Source organism: Capsicum annuum, chromosome 4 (genome assembly GCF_002878395.1).
Source record: "Capsicum annuum cultivar UCD-10X-F1 chromosome 4, UCD10Xv1.1, whole genome shotgun sequence".
NCBI lineage: Eukaryota > Viridiplantae > Streptophyta > Magnoliopsida > Solanales > Solanaceae > Capsicum > Capsicum annuum.
This window is the reverse complement of record NC_061114.1, coordinates 230,993,775-231,010,777: the sequence shown is the minus strand read 5'-3', so window position 1 is coordinate 231,010,777 and position 17,003 is coordinate 230,993,775. Positions and strand designations below refer to the sequence as shown.

Genomic DNA, 17,003 nt, shown 5'->3' with positions numbered 1-17,003 from the left:
CTAGATAAATTTTATGCTATAATAATCACATCGAGTCGGGACTACTGAAAACAGTTTTCTTACCTCACCTTTGAGGTAGCAGTACAAATTACTTACACTCTACTCTCTCTAGACCTCACTTTGTGGGAATATACATACTGAATATATTGTTATTGTTACTGCTATTGAATAATTACATCGAGACTCGCAGGTTTCATGAGATTCAAGTTCAATAATTTTAACTTCATGTCTTCATTTCAATTTTGTTATCTGTCCTGAGCCGGGAGTCTATCGGAAACAGTCTCTCTAGGCAGTGGTATGGATTGTGTACACTTTACCTTCCCCTAACCCCACTTTGTGAGAATACATTGGGTATGTTGTTGTTGTCCTCGTCTTCCTCGTTTCGATTTTTTCTTAGCCCCAAGAAAGGATATTTTTTTTTTTTTTTAATTTTGCCCGAGCTAATTCATCTCCATCAACATCAAGGCAACAAAACTAGTAGATGATTTTTCTGAAAATAAGCTGTGTTTGAACTTTCCTAATACACAATGAGAAAAAAAAAAATCATGAATGAACCCCTAATCAATAGTTTATTTCTCTAATACATATAATTATGATTCTAAAGTAATCACTAATTTAACCACTGACTAAATGCTAAACCCTGGAGAAGACAAGTGTGATTAATTAGACAGCAAAGCATAAAGTAAAGTTGCATTGTCAAATTCATTAGTGGTTTGATTAAAGTGAAAATAGTCTTAATTTTTCTGTTAAGAAAAAGCCAAAATAGCATCAATACAGTGGTTATGATAATAATGGGATTTTACTTTATATTAAGAATATAATAATAATAATAATTATTATTATTATTAGATATTATTATCAGCAATAATCAAAGAGCAACGGCCCTAAATCACCCATGATGCACCTTCCACAAGACGTTTTAAAATTTTCCTTTTGTTTTTCCAAACATCCCATCACTTGTATCACTTTACACTAATTTAATTAATTCTAGATTCATGATTCTCTTCCTTAATAATTATTAGTATTAAAAAAGAATATGGTTTTCAATGTTATCCCACAAATGAATTTAAGGAGAGAGTAGATATCAACAATCTTAATCTTGGACGGTAAAGAAGTTGTTCAGATAAATCCTCGATTCAAAGAAAAGCATATCAAAATAATTTGTGTAAAACAATACTATAACAAAATAATAAAATAATAAAAATACAAAACAAAAAAAAAATGAAGAAAAATCGAAGCAACGCTTAAAGTTTGAAAATCTCCTAAAATATTAATCATTTGATGACATATTCCTAAGTAAGAATGATTTTCATTTAAGAATATCTACAATTAACTTTTAGTGTCCTTCCTATTTAACTTTACTACTTTAGGATCTTGTTTTAAATATCATATATTTTTCATAACTTTCTATTATAATTTATATTGTAATAAATATACACTTGATAATACGGATATCACTAACATGAGCATTAAAAGGAATTACAAAAATAAATCCTCTTATTATAAGCAATGAAATCAAGAGGATGGTACTCGCAAAACACTAATTAATTAATTGATTTTTGACACGTTATCCTTTTCTCCATTATTGGATGAATTTATTTAATTTTGTGTTATTAAAATTTCTATGTAATTAAACATTATCCTTTTTATTTTAAAAAAGGAATTACCGTTTAAAATAGTAAATAATTTGTTTAATTTCACCTTAATGGATGTATTTGCTATTAGCAAGTATTTATGTATCAATAGAAATCGGTAAGAAATAGAGCTAATGTGGAGTGTATATTATACTTCCAAAGAAAAATGATTTTGTATCTTTTTATGATTTATTAAAAATAAGAAAAAAAATCTTTCTACCTTAATTAACCACCCAATAAAAATTTTACTTTTTTGATGCAAGATGATTGTCTAAGCCTCAAAATTTATCGTCAATTAGAACAAAATACTTAAAAGCAAGTTATATGATCGATAAAGCTTTGATAGAGTGATAATTATTCTTTAATCCTTAACCAGAGTTATCGAATTGTGAACTTCTCAATCAAATTCTTCTTTAGTTGAGTTTCAATACGAATATCATATGCGAAAGGAGAAAAAAAAATCAAGTTACGTACACAAGTTTTGTTGGTAGATTGTGCCTTTACCCTCTATAATTTTGTACTCATTTGGCTCAAAGATGACACTTTATCAACGAAATTAAACAAGTAACTTCACTCGAATCGAATCAATAGTACTAAACAACAAATTAATGATCGATACGTTAATAATTTATTATAATTCAATATGTCTATAATTGATAACCGATAATCAAGCTAATACCTTTTAAATTGAAATTAAATCAAACCGATCGATACGCAAACATACAAAAAGAAAGAAACTTTAGCTTAGAGCTTACTCATAGAGGAAGTAATGGGAAATAGTATAATTGGAAGGGACACAATTGGAGATGCATTTAGAACCAGCAAGAGTCAAGCTTAGTTGTTTCCTTTTTGTCTTCTTTATATAATCTTTATACCATTAACTTTCCTTTTTCTTTAGTTTTATTCTTTATTCTTTTTCCCCCCCTTTAGCTTACTGCCACCACTCTATTTGTACAACAATCTTGAAAAAAAAAAAAAAAAGAAGAAGAATAAAGATTAAAACTTGTTGAAGATATTTTCCAGTTTGAGCTTCTGGGGTTGGTACAAATACAAAAACTTTTACAAAGACAGAGCCTTTTTTAATGATGTCTTAGGTTTATGTTGAAAGGCTGTTGGCTTTACTACTTTAGTTTCTGTTGTTCTTTTTACCCTCTTGTTCAAAGATTCATAAACCAAACTTTTGTTTACTTTGTTTGTCCTGTTTTATGAGATGGGAATTTTTTTTCCCTGTTGATTAACTCCAATTCCCAACTGTTAGCATATACTCTTTTGAGTTTTGAGTATATAGTGGCTGGCTTGACCACTTTTGGCTTTTGGTTTATCTAATAGAGTTCAGACTTATAAAGGTACAGTCTTTTCTACTTTGGATCCCTCAATTTAATGTTTTTAGACTTATTAGTGTTAATGAATACTTTCCCATGTACTTGATTTGTAGTTTTTGTCGAGAATTGTAGTTTAGATCTGTGGTTTTGGTGGAAATTGAGTTCTAAGTTATTATAACCTGTTCTTAATTTACAGGTATAGTTCAAGAATAAATTGAGTTGTGTGCTACTAGTACTGGAAAAGATGAATGGTGCTGTGTTAGTTGCTCTTGCCGCCACTATTGGAAATTTTTTGCAGGGATGGGACAATGCCACTATTGCAGGTACACATTGTTTACTCTTTATTTGAATTGCTGTCTTTCCATTTTTTGCGGTGGAATAGTATATACTGAATTTTATTTTATAGGATAATTCAATGTAGAGTTTTCTGTTATTGCAGCAACGATAGTACGATAACATACCTAGTGAACCCTACAAGTGAGGTCTGAGGAGAGTAGAGTGTATGCGGACCCTACCCTACCCTACCCTACCTTGGGGGTAGAGAGGCTGTTTCCAATAGACCCTCGACAAACTTCAATCATTATGTTATCTTAGTTGCATTAGTTTCTCCAACTTGCTGAGTTTTGTACATGTTTGTGTTCTAAATCTTCAACAATTCAAACTTGCAGGAGCTGTTGTTTACATAAAGAAGGAGCTGACCTTGGGTGCTTCGGTAGAAGGACTTGTTGTTGCCATGTCACTCATTGGAGCCACGCTGGTCACAACTTGTTCTGGATCCATAGCTGACGGCGTTGGTCGTCGCCCTATGCTTATTATGTCATCCATGCTTTACTTCCTTAGTGGCTTAATAATGTTGTGGTCGCCTAATGTCTATGTCCTGCTTATAGCTAGACTTTTAGATGGGTTTGGAATCGGATTAGCGGTTACTCTGGTCCCACTATACATATCCGAGACTGCTCCATCAGAAATACGAGGATCACTGAATACTCTTCCGCAGTTCACTGGTTCTGGTGGAATGTTCTTGGCGTACTGTATGATTTTTGGAATGTCCTTGATGACGGGGCCGAGTTGGCGATTGATGTTGGGTGTTCTTTCAATTCCTTCTCTTATCTATTTCATATTAGTTGTACTTTATTTGCCTGAATCTCCTCGATGGTTAGTCAGTAAAGGAAGAATGGTGGAGGCAAAAAAAGTTCTGCAAAAATTGCGTGGCATAGAGGATGTTTCAGGTATTCTATCCAATATTTATTGGAAACAATTCCTTTTTGTGTCAGCTGGCTATTTAAATGTTTGGAATAAGTCGACTGTGTATTGTGCTTTCTCAAGGACAGTAGCAACATGTTTTTCTAGTTTCCTTATGTTTGCTGTTGATTATCTGTTTGACAAGTAAGCCTATTTAGTCGAATGTTTTAGGACATACTTTTGTACTGTATGTGATTGAACAGAAGAAGCATCTACGTAGGTTGATGCACCTTTGTGGAACTGTCAAGGGTTTTCACTGAATAAGACACGAGTATATAGTTTTAATTTTCACTGTAATTAATTGTTGACTTGAAACTTTTTGAACCCAATACCTAGACTACCAAGCTGACCTGATGTGCCACGTAAGCGACGAGCAAGTTCTTGACCCAGCTTGGAGTATATCTTACTTTATGAAGTCTCGTGCTAGGGAAGTAGCTCCGAAGTAGGAACACAGATAAACTTTAGCTTCCTCTGCTCTTTATTAGTATCACTAGGTAATTTTTCATGTTAAATATCTTTGGCACATGCTGGAAATTATGTTGGCAGTTGGTATCAACTTCACTTCAAAAATTATGGAGATTCATTGGCTTCAGTTGATGAATTTTTTTACTAGAGTGATCTTTAGAATTGAAAATTCATTCCTAGTTGCATTTGATACTTCTCATTGCCAAATTTGACTAGCACACTAAGCCAATGTTATTTATTAAGATTGTTTTGGTTCAGGGAACATTGTGAGGAACATCAATGTGCTTACAAACTTTATATGCAATTCACTGCAGTAGCCTTTTCATATTGTAGCACGTATATGCTTCGATAACCTTACCCTTTTCCCGCAGTGTCAAGGGTTTCCACTGAATAAGACAGGAGAATATAATTTGAGTGCTTACTGTAATTAAATGTGGACTTAAAAACATTTTTGAACCCAGTTTTTGTTAGATCACTGAAATTAGCGGTATAAATATTTAGTATATCTCGTTTTGTAATGTTCATGCTTATTCCAGAATCTGCTAGGAAAGTAGCCTTCCAAAATATGAATGCATTTGAATTTTAGTTTCCTGTATTATTTGTAGCTATCCATTTCCTTCACCTCTTAACGATTCAGTCAGTGCCTATCTTCTTAGTTGTCAAATATCTTTCAAAGTTCATTTTTGAAGGAAAATGTCAGATTTGCTAATCAATTGGTTTATTGCTTTGTACTCACTCAATCTCTATATTTCCTTTCTCCAGTTTCTACTGTCTTTCATGAGTTATTTGAGTTACTTCCAAATCAGTGAGAAATTAGGAACTAGAGGACATGTAAACATGTACTCCTCAATATAGTATGTCATATCAGAGCACAATATGTATACCTACCAATATATATCGCCATCCAATATTTCATGGTTTCTTCCTTTTCTTTTCCTTTCTTTGAGGTCAAAAAGTCTGTACCCTTCTATTCTGGTTCTCTAGTCAGTACAATTTTCTTTTAAATTCTTTCTTCTTCTTCTGGTGAATCCTATTTTATGAAAGACACGAATTTCATCATATTGATTTTGTTAATTATTCTGTACAAAAGAGAGATGATATTGCTTGTTGAAGTTTAGCAGCTGGCGGTGAACCATAGATGGAAGAGTATATCATTGGTTAACCATGTGATCGTATAATCATGTATTCGTCAATATGATGTTATACCATATCAGATCTGTAAACAATGTATATTCTACCAACATACTATGTCACTCGGTGACCTGCCTCCTTCCTTTTTGGTTTTATTTCCTTGGAGACAATAAAGCTCACCATCTCTCTCTCTCTCTCTTTGGTGCTCTAGTGAGTAGAATACTCTGCTTTTATGCACTTTCGTATTCATCTGGTGAATCCTATTTTGTTAAAGACATTGATTTCATCATATTGAATTTGTTGATTATCCTGTGTATAGGGGAGATGGCATTGCTTGTTGAGGGATTGGCAGTAGGCATTGAACCATCAATAGAAGAGTATATAATTGGTCCAGCTGACGAGCTTACTGAGGAACAGGAACTGACTACTGACAAAGATCATATCAAGTTGTATGGGCCAGAGGAAGGCCTCTCGTGGTTAGCCAAGCCAGTTACTGGACAGAGTAGTCTAGCTCTTGTATCCAGGCAAGGGAGCATGGTGCAGCAGAGTGTGCCTCTTATGGATCCTCTTGTGACTCTATTTGGTAGTGTACATGAAAAGCTCCCTGATACAGGAAGTATGAGAAGCATGCTATTCCCCAATTTCGGAAGCATGATCAGCACCATGGATCCTCATGTCAAGGATGATCACTGGGATGAGGAGAGTCTACAGAGAGAAGGTGATGGTTATCCTTCGGATGGTGGTGCAGATTCCGATGACAATCTACAAAGTCCATTGATTTCACGTCAAACAACCGCTGTTGAAACCGTGGTCCCTCCTCCCCATGGCAGCTCTATGAGCGTGAGGCGGCATAGCAGCCTTATGCAAGGGAATGCTGGAGAGGGGGTAGGCAGCATGGGCATTGGTGGTGGTTGGCAGTTGGCATGGAAATGGTCTGAGAGGGAAGGTGAAGATGGAACTAAAGAAGGAGGATTCAAAAGGATATATTTGCATCCGGAGGCAGGCCCTGGCTCTAGACGTGGCTCTCTTGTTTCAGTTCCTGGTGGGGATATTCCTGAAGATAGTGAATTCATACAAGCTGCGGCTTTGGTAAGTCAGCCTGCACTTTACTCAAAGGAGCTTATGGATCAGCATCCTGTGGGACCAGCGATGGTCCATCCATCTGAAGCTGCTTCAAAAGGTCCAAGTTGGGCAGCTCTTCTTGAACCAGGAGTCAAGCGAGCACTCATTGTTGGAATTGGAATTCAAATACTGCAACAGGTGGAGTGTTATGCTTTTGTCATTCTGTTGCTTCTTTGGTTGTTTTACTAGAATTAAATTTGATAGCTACAAAATTCCAGCATGCTGTCCTTGAATGCTAATGAAATGGACTTGCTTAATTGCTTTCTAGTTTTAAATACATTATATCCTTTGGAGTTGAGCATTCTGTTTCTTGCTTAAATATACTTGTTTTGGGATTGTGATTAGCGTAGTAATGTGTAAGGGTTACTTGATCAAACTAAACAGTACATCCTCTCATCATTTATCTGCAAGCAGCTACTAAGTAGCCTACGTTAATAACGTCTTATTTATTAAACTTTAAGGAAATATTTTGGTGTGTCTTATCTGAAGATTATTACCCTCGCAACAAACAACACTGCAGTTCTACTATACTGGTATTGTATTTTTTTCTGGTTAGAGCCTTTGTCGTTAGTGTGGGGATGAATCATTTCTTTGTCAGTGTAACTTCTTTTGTTATTGTTTGCAGTCTCTTCTTTTGTACTCACTTTATTATGTAATTTTTATAAGGAGAACTATCTTGTAACAACTAACTTCAAATTTTTAAGGCATTGCTCACTGTTCGTTAGACAACAAGGCACATAATTTTTCCATCTTACGACTGTAATATTTTGTCTGCAGTTTTCTGGTATAAATGGAGTCATGTACTATACTCCTCAAATCCTTGAGCAGGCAGGCGTAGGAGTTCTTCTTTCTAACTTTGGCATTGCATCAGACTCAGCATCCTTCCTCATCAGTGCGTTAACAAACTTCCTGATGCTCCCTTCTGTAGCTATTGCAATGCGATTCATGGATGTCGCTGGCAGAAGGTAATATCCTCTAAATACTTACTTCTGTTCTAGATTAAGGATGGTTTTGGTTATATCCTCAAGATTTGGTGCTGGAAAATCCATGAAATATGTGCAGTGAGTCTTGGATTGCATCTCAGACGATATTTTTTCCTTATACTGGTTCTGGTAGTCTCCTCAGAATTTTCCAAAGCCATTCCAGGATCGGAAAATTGATTCCCTACTTGCAATGAGATCAAATTTCTAATTAGTTAGCTTTGGAGTTGTGTTTCCTGACAGATAGTATTCTCTCCGTCCAATTTACCAAACAAAGATGTGTGACATCATTCTGTTAATAATTAGTTACTCAAGGTTTGTACATTTCAGTAATTCAAATTCAGTTAACCAATCCAATTTAAGTGTAGATGGGATGTTCTCTGTCTACCTAACTTTTCAACTAGTATTACTTAATATATTCTCGGTTTACTACTTGTACGATACACAAGCCAAAGATCATCTTAAACTTTCTTTCCAGTTAAATGGTGTGTCAGATAAATAAGAATGGAGGGGAGTTCACATTTCTTGGGCTCATCAACTAGTTAGCCATATTTTTCATACAAATTTCCGACTCTTTTATCTAAAGCTAATAGGATTGGAACTGTTTTCATTTTAGGAGTATGTATTCGAACTTATCATCATCTGGTGTTTGATTAAACAATTCTCGTCTGTCCAGTTTAAGTGAGTTCAACTATTTTAATCATCTAAAATAAAGACCACTGTTATGATGAATTTCCAACAGTGGGTTCAAAGGTTGAGAGTGGTAAGTGCCAGCGTATCTCCATGACATCCTTATGCCATCTAATAATACATAAATCATCTCTGAGATTAACTGCTCCCAAGGCCTAACGTTCTCGTAATATGTTATCTTTACATTCAAGCATTCTAAACTTATTGGTTTGGTGGCTTCATGTCACTCGTATTTTCCCCTAGTAGATCATTAGTACCTCTGCTATTCAGAAGGGTTCTTTGTTAGTTGTCTGCGGCTGTGAACATAGACATTGTTATTTTATATACTTGGTTGTAATAAAGAAATCCAAACTCTTCATCGTTGTATTTTTTTATTGGCGTAAAATGTGTTACTAAACTGATAAATTGCAGGTCGCTGCTGCTGTACACTATCCCTGTTCTCATACTATCGCTCATCTGCCTTGTCATTGGTAATACTGTCAACCTCGGGAGTGTGGCTCATGCAGTCATTTCTACTATTTGCGTGATTCTCTACTTTTGCTTCTTTGTAACGGGCTATGGACCGATCCCAAATATCCTCTGCTCAGAAATTTTTCCCACAAGGGTTCGTGGTTTGTGCATTGCTATCTGTGCTCTCGTCTTCTGGATATGTGATGTCATTGTGACTTACACACTGCCTGTGATGCTCAACTCGATTGGCTTAGCTGGAGTATTCGGTATTTATGCTGTTGTATGTGTCATTTCTTGGATTTTCGTCTTCTTGAGGGTTCCCGAAACCAAAGGCATGCCCTTAGAGGTCATTACAGAGTTTTTCGCTGTTGGTGCTAGACAAGCTGCCATCGCGAAGCACGAGTAGCTTAAGGGTTATCTTCTGTTGGACTTGCTAGTATGTAGTAACTCTTAGAAAATAAAATTTTATTTTCTCTGTTGATCTTCCATTTTACATCCTTCCTGGCACTGGCATTTCTCTATAGTGTATATTCAGAAGTTGTATACCATTTTAAGATGCATGACAATGTCCAAATTAGTATGTCAGCTTTTCTTTTTTCCTCCCTAACTAAAAGGAGGTGGCAGGAATCCCGTGGAAGAATTAGTCGAGATGTGTAAAAGCTGGCCTAAACACCACGGTTATTTTATTTTTTAAAAAAAGTAAGAAATACATTTGCTCATCTTGTGACCTGTAAATTGGGGATTTTGGCCATGATGTGATGAAAATAAATTGAGTATAAATCATTAAAATCTGTGTAAAATCCCATTGAACCATTTATGCTAGTGATTAATGAAGTGTATACCTTCTTTGGGATTGTGAATTACACAAGCCTGATCAAGTTGCAAGTTCCTTTGGGGTAACAACAACAACAAACTGAGGTTGTTTTCCGATAGACAGCTTGAGGAGTAATAAGATTATATTGATAAACAGGCCAAATTTAAGGAATTGCCTTTGGAGTTAGCCATAATCACTTTTGTTCTCCTCCATTGATTTTCAAAAATAATTCCTCGAACGAATGCAGTAGGATAGGGAAACATGCTTATTGCATGCATGTCTCCTGGAACCACTCTTGTCTTCATCCCTGCAATCACTCATACCTTTTACCCATCGAAACTGTTCCTCCGTCTTAGCTCATGCTTCTTCCCTTCACATGTCTATCGCGTTTCTCCCTCCCCCCTTTCTACGTTCCCCTTTACCTTTATCAGATCGACTTGTATTATTCATCTTTGATCGTAACAAAATTCGAAAATATTAGGTATATTATAAAGTTGTTATGAAGTGGGATTTCATGGGTCCTCCCTATTTACTACGTTGGACGGTTCCAATTAAAAGGGAATAAATGGCTTGAATAAGTTAATTAATATACTGTATTTTACCACTGAGTTGGAGAAAGATTTATCCTATTATTATTATTATAATATAAATAGTATAAAAGGTTAGGACATGGAAAAAAGAGAGTGTATTTTATTATATATGTTAATTCTATCCTTTATGAATTGTAACATTTTCATTTGATTATTACTATTATAGTAATTGCTAATGGGACCCTCCTCATTTTGGTTGCTCATTTGGTGGTTTGCCAACTTTATCGAACAAACAATTAATAGTGTTATTAAGATGAGATTTTCTAGTACTATCTTATAATCTTTATTTATTCCATAAATTTCCACATGTTCAACTCATATCTTATTTGCTACTACTTATTATTAAGAATTTTAATTCTATAAAGGAAGAGCAACAAGCATAGGAGGGTCCGAAAGGGTGAGACATTTTAAAAATAAAAATAAAAATAATCGTAGTGTATGTGGCGAACTTTCATATAATTCGAGTAAATTTATGAGATATCTGTAACTTTTCACCGATAACATATATCAGATAAATCTGTCCATCAAAATTAGAATAGATGAAAAGAATCGCATAATGACTTTTGTGGACTGAGGCACTGTTTGATAATTGATTCAACATATTGAAAACGTTAGGGACCATCTAATTTCTATTAATTTTCAAATAACTTTCTCCAGAATTAAGATATTTGTATTGTTATAAATCATTTCATTAAGGATTATCTCAGAAACTCACTTAACTTTGAACGTTGCTCAGAAAGTCACTCAACTTTACATGTTTTACTCAGAAAGTCACCCAATTCATTTTATTATTTTTTTTGAACTAATTTTTACTTATGTGAATTTTTTTTTAATAAAAAAATTCTAAAAAATATAATATCCATTTAATAATTTTTTTACCCTTTATTTCATTCTCCTTTCTTTCATTTGATACCTAAATTCAAAGAAAGAGGTATTATCTTGTATTACTATTATAGAAGTACGAAACTTCTAACACCATATGCTAGCAACTTTTTTACGGACATATTAGAGAAAATTATAATTTAATTATAGTCTTAATATTTAAGATTATAAAATCAACTTCATTTTTAATTATTATATGATTTTAATTTGAATTATGTCAGACGTTCTAATATTAGAAATTAATCCGGTCAAGATATTGTTCTTATATGAACTATGTATGTAAATAATAGTACACTTCTATATTAATTTTCTTAATATTTAGACTTTTAAAATCGACTATAAATTTATTTATTAAATCCTCTTTTAATAAATAATAAATATTTTATGCTCTTTTATCTATAGTTAAAATGACTATTTTAAAAACATATTATATTCACTGATATAAATACGCGCACAATGTACGTATTCAACTTCCGGCCCTATAAATTCACTAATTTCAATCCTATTTTTAATATGTACTTGTCCATAGGTGTTGAGACCCCAGTTTCAAGTTATGATTTGAAATCAACATTTATTTATAAAATTTATACTAAATTTCAACATCAATTTTTGTCTTGCATCTCGAGGGTAGAAGATCAGTCGTGTAGTAGTATTGTCTGGCATCTCTAAGGTTTAGACTTGTTGGTGTTCGTCGTTGACTAGCCACAGTATTATGATCCTGCTTGTGATACTATCATAGTCTGTTGTTTATTATGTTTCGATTGTCACACTGTTTTTATCCTTTCTTTCATTTGATACCTTCATTTCGATTTCTTTTTTGTGGGTCTGGTCGAGTCGAAGTATTAGATTAGAGTGTGTTTTATTTTTTTAAAAACTAAAGTGATTAACGTTGATTTGAGCTTTTCTATTAAAGAAATGGTACCGGTAAAAAGTAGACTAAATTTGACCCAAAATGTCATACCTAGTGTGTTAATTTTATGCAAATCCACTTAAAAGCTATCAAGCATAGTACTATTAGCTATCCTTAATTTAATACATGAATGACTCTCTTCTTAATCAGAGACTAAACAATCCTTAAATGTTGCTCTGCTCCTTACTTTATAAGGCAACATGTTACAAAAATATTTAATTAATTAAGGAGAAAGGCATCGTTTTCATCCTAAACTATACTTGAAAAATTTAAGCCATATTTAAATTATTGGAGTGACCTAATACACACCTAAACTACTTAAAAGTGAAATTTTTTACATCCTAAATCTGACGTGGAAAAAACATAATTATTTAATTAAAAAAAGGCGCGTCTAAAATTAAAAATAACACAAAAAAAAAGTTGAAACTGAAAATTCCAATTCTAATTGCAATTCATCTTCTTCTTCTCCAAAATCAAAAATTCCAAATTGAAAAAAAATCCAAATTCAAAACATCCATCTCCTTCTTCTTCTCCAAAATAAAAAATTCTCAAACTGAAAAAAAGATCCAAATTCAAAACATCCATCTTTTTTTTCTTCTTCTTCTCCAAATTTAAAAATCCCTAGCACCATCTTCTTCTTCTCCAAATTCAAAAATTTCCAAATTAAACTGAAAATTTCAATTTCAATTCTAAGTTGCTAATGAGTTTCGAACGATTAACAATGGGTGAAATTCCTCCTCCTTCTTCTTCCCCCAATTCAATTCAGCCATCAACAAATAGTAGTACAAGCGTCTCACTGACCTTGGCACAACAACTTCACTAACTAATAATAGCCCTCACCTCTATTCTCTTCCTTCCTAGATAATAATTCAAAATCCATCGATAAGTAGTAGTACAATAGAGATTTTGGGCATTGAAGAAGAAGCAAAAAAATTAAATTTAAAAGAAAAAAGAAGAATTTATGAAAATAATAAATTTATTATTTTTTCGAATGATGCTGACGTGGCAGCGCGTGTAAAACATCACACCATATGTAAGCGGTGTAATGTCTGATAGGGTGTAAAAAATATAATTTTTTTATAGTTAAAGTGTGTAATAGGCCACTAATATAGTTTAGGTATGGCTTAAACTTTTCGGGTATAATTTAAAATGAAAACGATGTCTTTTTCTAATTTATTAATGGAATAACAATATTGTGTAGGTACATTGAAGTGCACATTCATCGAACAAATATTCTTCAAAAGCATCGCTTCTTTGATTAAATATTAAATACACTCACGGGTGTAAAAAACGGAAAGGGGATTGACGGCCGCACACACACTTGCCTTATTTTCTGTTCATATAAACTGAAATAACACATCACTTTAATCTAAACATAAAATTTAAAACTTGTGATCATTTTTTTTAATTAAATACAAATTCACATTAATCCAAACAGTAATACAACACTAATCCAAACAGTAGTTTTCACTTTTCTGTAATCCTAATTGCTGATACAGTAGAGCTGGAAGGATATACACGTTAAACATACAGAGATTACACTTAACAGTACTTAATTAACATATCCACACAGCCTAATCAAATAATTAATACCTAAGAGATTTACGGCAGAAATGCATTTACATGATAATTTCTCGGTAATCGGCTTTCCGTCCCAGCTCCGGTCGCCGCCGCAGATGACGACGACGATGAGGAGCTAGCTACCGGCAACTCACCGCACTTATGACATCTCGTAACGACCAAAATCGACCGGCAAGAAGGACAGGAAGAGTGCGAACCTAACCAAGTATCAATACATCCAACATGAAAACCATGTCCACACTGCGGCAACACACGAATTTCCTCTCCGACTGCAAATTCCGCTAAGCAAATTGCACATTCAGAGAATTTATCAGCGTGTTCAGCTCCGTAATTGAACTTCGGAAGAGACTTGAGTACCTTCTTCTTCAAACCTTTATTCGCCGGAGCTGATGCAAACGCTGAATTCCCGGCAATACTTCCGGAGATCCGACGGATCCAGTTGCAGCGAGCAACGGCAACAAGGCCGAGAACGCAAATGAGTGCACAGAGAAGCGCCGCCAGGACGACGACGAAGTCGGAGTCCACACGGCGCGTAGTTGAATCCCCAGCCGGCGACGGTGTACTTGACGGCTTAAGGTGGCCGCCGGCGTTATGTAAAGGATCATCACTACTCATATTGAAAATAGAGAGAGGAAAAAAAAGCTTCAAACTAAATAAGTAAGAAGTATTTAATTTTTGAAGAAATGAGCTGTTTTTATAGGTATATAAAGGAGTGAGAAAACTGATTAACAAACTAATCTTTTTTTAATACATGCTTATCTTATTTTTTTGGGATAATAAACAAAGAAAAAGGATGGAGTCAAATTCACACTTCTTGTGTGGACTCTATTCGTTTTGAAATTTATGAAGATGGGAGTTATAATTTTTTAATAGGAAAAAAAATCATTATATCAGAAGCTGAAAAAAAGGAAATAAAAAAGAGATTATGAAAGGAAATATTAAACTATTATAAACAAAATAAAAATTTAGATAGTAAATTAATTGAGCTATTGAGATTTCTTCGGAACAAATCCTATTAAGTAAGGTGGTAAAGATAGAATTGCAAAACAAATTTGGAAGTTTTTTCTTAATTTAGAATTTAGCTATTTGAAAATTTTATAATTAAATTAAAAGGATGGTTTTGAAAATTTTCCTTAAATAATTCTCATGATCAAACGGCTTAATCTTTCGAACAAGATATTATAAATATTTGAAAACTTTATACTTATAAATACTAACGATTTATGTTATCAAATAAAAAACTATCTTGTTTCTATTTTTTTATGTGATTATTTTAGCAAGGCAATTTCAAATATGATAATTTTTGGTAAGAGATGTGATCATACAAAATTAGAAGATTAAAAATAATCAAATTTGTTCGAAAGCTTAAACATCAGTATATTAAGAATGAAACGAGAAGAACGCCTGGGATGATTAGGTCATATCTTACAAATGCACCGACTCGAAGGTGTAACGCTTTGCTGATGGAAGATGTTAAAAAGAGTCACATACATCTAAAATCATACGAAAGCACAGTGTCTCCAAACATTTTAGTAATTTCTTTTTATTATTACGAGTTTTATTAGCTCCTGAACTCAATTTTAGCATCTTTTTGTGCTGATGAGGTGACACAACAGCTAAAAAAATTAACAAAAATACGCTATAATTTAATTTAGGAAGGTAATAGGACCCCGTACTAAATGTTTTAATATGTTATATATATATATATATATATAGTCAACTTCAACTTATTTGAATTGAAGCCTCGCCAAGAGTTCCATTTCTTAATTAGTACTTCATACCATACACTGAACTTTTTCACCTAATTCAATATCATACATGGAATCATAACTTTAGAATTTATTCACTCCAAAAGCAATTTTTTTTTTTTTTTTTACAAAAAGTGTTTCCATATAGACATGATTGTTGATAAAAGAACCAAATGAAAGTGAGCTAGAAGTAGTAGTACAAAAAGTCTAGCTAGGCTAGTTCCAAATAATTTCAAAAGGCAATTCTCTCTCTCTATATATATATACCTCTCTTTCCTCTTTTAGGATTTTCCTTAACCAAATTAGCTAATCTCTTGTGTGCCAAATTCTAAGTGAACCATATAATAAAGTAGTACTACCAATTCAACTTATGATGGAGTTTGTTGATTTGTAGCCATCACATCTTAATTCCCTTTTTTTGTTTTGTTGGGTAGATAAAGATTAAAAGAGCATCAATTAGTTGTTAGATTAATAGTAATGACTTTATACTACTACTACTACATTGCATGTCACATGCAAATTTGGGGTGTGATACTTGTTGATGTTGACATAATTAATAACAAGAGCTTAACAAAATACAATTCTTTCATTCTAGTCAGTAAGATGAATCTTAAACTAAGAAATAGACCCTATAAGATTAAAAAAGGCTATTCTGAGCGGGGAGATGTGATCACGCATATATAGGCAATCGTATTTAATTTGATGAAATTGTTTGATCTTAAAGGGAATCTTCTATGATTTCGCATGTGAAGGGTCATTTCTTGGTTTCATTCCGTCATTAATAATTTGATTATTTTTAGATAATAGTAAATAGAAACAACATTGACAAGGAATCTTATTAAAACGAAGAAATATAGACCTGCCTACCATCCACACCAAAATAAATAGAGTTTTCTCAAAAAATAAAAAATAAAATTCCTGCGAATGAGAGACACACGGCTAAAGAGTTACCAAGAAATTCTTAAAAAGATATAAGGTCAATCATAATAGACAAATGGAAAACGTTTAAACTAATCCTTAAATAACTACGTAAAATATCTTAATCTGACCGTTCAATATTATTCTTTAAGGTCATTTATATCTTTGCCGTTCGCAAATTATCTCATATTTTCTCTTGCCAACGTGTGAATTAGACATTGCAAAATACTGCTTTTGACTATAATCTGAAATCACTTTTGTTACGACACTGATGGATCATATAAAAAGCAATTGTCATAACAAATTAATAATGTTACTACTTAAGAAAGCAATCCTCTATTTTAACGACTTAGCAAATTTTACTACATATGGATTAGTATTAAGAATGTCCCATCCCCCTTTTTAGGAAAATCTTGCCAAACATTTCTAATACTACATATATCGATCCACCCTAATTATTGCAGTAATTTTAAACGTACAATAAACTTCTTTTCTCATTTCATTAATAATCTATCTTATTATCA

At 33.3% G+C, this 17,003-nt stretch overlaps 2 protein-coding genes across 2 annotated transcripts; one reads left to right on the top strand and one right to left on the bottom strand.

Moving 5' to 3' along the window:
• The first annotated feature begins 2,172 nt into the window (after positions 1-2,172).
• LOC107866769 (monosaccharide-sensing protein 2) lies at positions 2,173-9,596 on the top strand. Its single transcript, XM_016712731.2, has 6 exons — positions 2,173-2,980; positions 3,153-3,279; positions 3,625-4,185; positions 6,114-7,054; positions 7,694-7,881; positions 8,998-9,596. Exons 2-6 carry the CDS (start codon positions 3,201-3,203, stop codon positions 9,440-9,442), a joined length of 2,214 nt encoding a protein of 737 aa, XP_016568217.1. The 5' UTR covers positions 2,173-2,980; positions 3,153-3,200; the 3' UTR covers positions 9,443-9,596.
• Positions 9,597-13,681: 4,085 nt separating this feature from the next.
• Positions 13,682-14,553, bottom strand: LOC107869376 (RING-H2 finger protein ATL80). Its single transcript, XM_016715912.2, has one exon. It carries the CDS (start codon positions 14,426-14,428, stop codon positions 13,835-13,837), a length of 594 nt encoding a protein of 197 aa, XP_016571398.1. The 5' UTR covers positions 14,429-14,553; the 3' UTR covers positions 13,682-13,834.
• Between the last annotated feature and the right edge of the window lie 2,450 nt (positions 14,554-17,003).

Coding starts and splice junctions, on each gene's coding strand:
- LOC107866769 (XM_016712731.2), top strand. CDS start 3,201: ATGAATGGTGCTGTGTTAGTTGCTCTTGCCGCCACTATTGGAAATTTT. Junction 4,186..6,113: donor TGGCATAGAGGATGTTTCAG/GTATTCTATCCA, acceptor TCCTGTGTATAG/GGGAGATGGCATTGCTTGTT. Junction 7,882..8,997: donor ATGGATGTCGCTGGCAGAAG/GTAATATCCTCT, acceptor GATAAATTGCAG/GTCGCTGCTGCTGTACACTA.
- LOC107869376 (XM_016715912.2), bottom strand. CDS start 14,428: ATGAGTAGTGATGATCCTTTACATAACGCCGGCGGCCACCTTAAGCCG.